General features: G+C 52.4%; 1 protein-coding gene across 5 annotated transcripts in view; it reads right to left on the minus strand.

The window, feature by feature from the left end:
- hsd17b8 (hydroxysteroid (17-beta) dehydrogenase 8) overlaps positions 1-1646 on the minus strand; it is a 90296-nt gene extending 88650 nt beyond the window's left edge. For 4 of the 5 annotated variants that reach the window (XM_059639743.1, XM_048519982.2, XM_048519980.2 and 1 more), the window contains exon 1: positions 1569-1646. In XM_059639743.1, coding sequence (XP_059495726.1) covers positions 1569-1611 — 43 coding nt within the window. In that variant the 5' untranslated portion in view covers positions 1612-1646. The other variant, XM_059639742.1, reaches the window with a different exon arrangement.
- Between the last annotated feature and the right edge of the window lie 628 nt (positions 1647-2274).

The following is a 2274-nucleotide window of genomic DNA, read 5'->3' on the forward strand; positions in this document are numbered from 1 at the left end:
CAGTGAGAGTGACGGTGAAGGAGCAGGGAGTGACAGCGCAAGGGGCAGTGAGAGTGACGGTGAAGGAGCAGGGAGTGGCAGTACTTGGGGCAGTGAGAGTGACGGTGAAGGAGCAGTGAGCAAGGGAGGAAAATGGGATAAGAGAAACTGGACCCACAGTGAGCAACAAGTCCATATTTTAAAGAATTGTACCTTATTTAACCGTTGTCCCTGTGCCGTTTACAGGATGTCAATAATCCCTTGTTTCTATGACAGTCTGCGGGAGATTGATTCCTCTTGTATCTGCCTCTTTGTTATTCTGTGAGCATGCACCCTGTGACTATCGGGCAGGGATTATGGGTGTTAGAACCACTCCAGTTTTGTTACAGTCACTGGTCAGTCTCTGCCAGCCAGCTTACAATCACGCTGTCCCCTGACCGACCCAAACCCACATCCCTTAGCTCGCTGATAATAGTTGCTTATACTGGGTGAAGGAAGTACTTTATGAATGGGGGAGGAGACAAGTAGCTGCCATCATTAACTGGGAGGGGCAGTCTAGGTGAGATGCTTCTCTTCTGAGGGTCTGCTTGCACACTGCAGGGATTTTATGACAGGTTCTATTCAGGGTGACCATCCGTCCCCTACATTAAAGAGTGCTACCTTGATCTGATTGTGTGAGATTGGGAAGGGAAATCTTGGAGGACTTGGAATGAATTGAATGGATAAAGGAAGTACTTTATCATGGGGGAGAAGAAAGGAAGGTGCGAGGAAGTGTACTGGCTAAGAGGGAATTGATAATGTAGTGACTCAACAAGATTTTAGATTATTTTAATAGCACCACCCAGCCTAAGCTCCCCCCCAAAACAAACTCCATTCTATACCAAAGACCCTCCATCCAAACTCTTCTCCCTCAACAAACCACATCGCTTGTTGCCACCTGGAATACTAGTCGGTCATCACCACCTTCGTTTTATATTTTAGGAGCGCCAACGTCCAGTGTCTGAGGGCGGGAGTTGGGTGGCAACAGGATGTCAACGGTGAGAGATGGGGAGAAGGGATCGTAGATCCCTTGGGAAGAGGGAGTAAGGAGTAAATCTTCGTCTCTTCAGCAGGAAGTCGGTAAAACTGGGAAAGGGACGGGGTGAGAATCAGAGAATCCCTACGGTGTTGGGGCAGGCCATTCGGCCCATCGAGTTCACACTGACCCTCTACCATCCAGACTCACCCCTCTACCCTTTCCCTGTTACCCCTCATTTGCCATGGTTAACCCAACCCGCCTGAACATCCTTGAGCACTGTGGGCAATTTACCATGGGTGGCAGTGGAGTAAATAAATGCCCCTTTTTCCCCACTCCCTGTGAGTCCCACAGTTAATTGTGCGCCTGAAGGACATGGAGTGATTGGGAGACGCTCCCCGATGGGTAGAGAGACGATATACCCTGACCTTTGACCGAGCGTCTCCCCATTGTGAGGTGTCAGCGTAGGGGCGGCCCCCGCCGCCAGCGCGCTCTCCGGGATGGAGGTGGAAGACCCTCCATTCACACATTTCATGCTAATCGCGGCTCGGCGCCACTCGCTCCCATTCGTTACCTGTCACCAGCGCCAGGCGCGAGCTGAGTCTCAGCGCCGCCATGGCAGGCAGGCGGGCACGTGATCGCGTCCGGGCGGGAGAGCGGCTGCAGCGCCGCTCGGAGAGCGCAGGCCAGGAGGGTGCAACTGCAGCCGCTGGGGTAGTTAACGAGAGGCAATGTGCCAGAACGGTGGGAGTGGAAATGCAAGCCCCTCACACGCTCAGGTTGTGGTCTCCCCTTGAGTGGGGAGTTTGGAGAGAAGGCACACTATAATCATTGAATGGTCATGCCTTCGGAGAGCGGTGGGCACCAAAGGGGCAGGGGGGGTGTGGGTATCATCACGCAATGCCCCTTTGGCTTAACATTGATAGGTCTCCTCCCTAGTTCTGAGAGTTTCTGTTGGCCTACACATTTTGTTGCACCTTATCGTTTAACTCAGTTAATGTTTTCATTTAAAAGAGTATAAGGGTTATAGTGCAGGAGGCCACTCCGCCCATCAATCTGTGCAGGGACAGGCCAGCACCCCTGTTGCCAGTGATGTATGCTCGATGGCTTCAGCCATCTCCACCCCCAGAATGGTTTCCTGGAAGATGAGACGAAAACCGCTGGCTCAGTTGCCAGTAGTGCCCTTGATGAGAAGGATGGCGAAGGACCCGTTGGCTTAACTGGCAAGCATGCTAATCTCCCATTGATGTGGGAGTGAGCTCACTTCACAGCTTCGCTGA

This window comes from Stegostoma tigrinum, chromosome 34 (assembly GCF_030684315.1).
Source record: "Stegostoma tigrinum isolate sSteTig4 chromosome 34, sSteTig4.hap1, whole genome shotgun sequence".
NCBI lineage: Eukaryota > Metazoa > Chordata > Chondrichthyes > Orectolobiformes > Stegostomatidae > Stegostoma > Stegostoma tigrinum.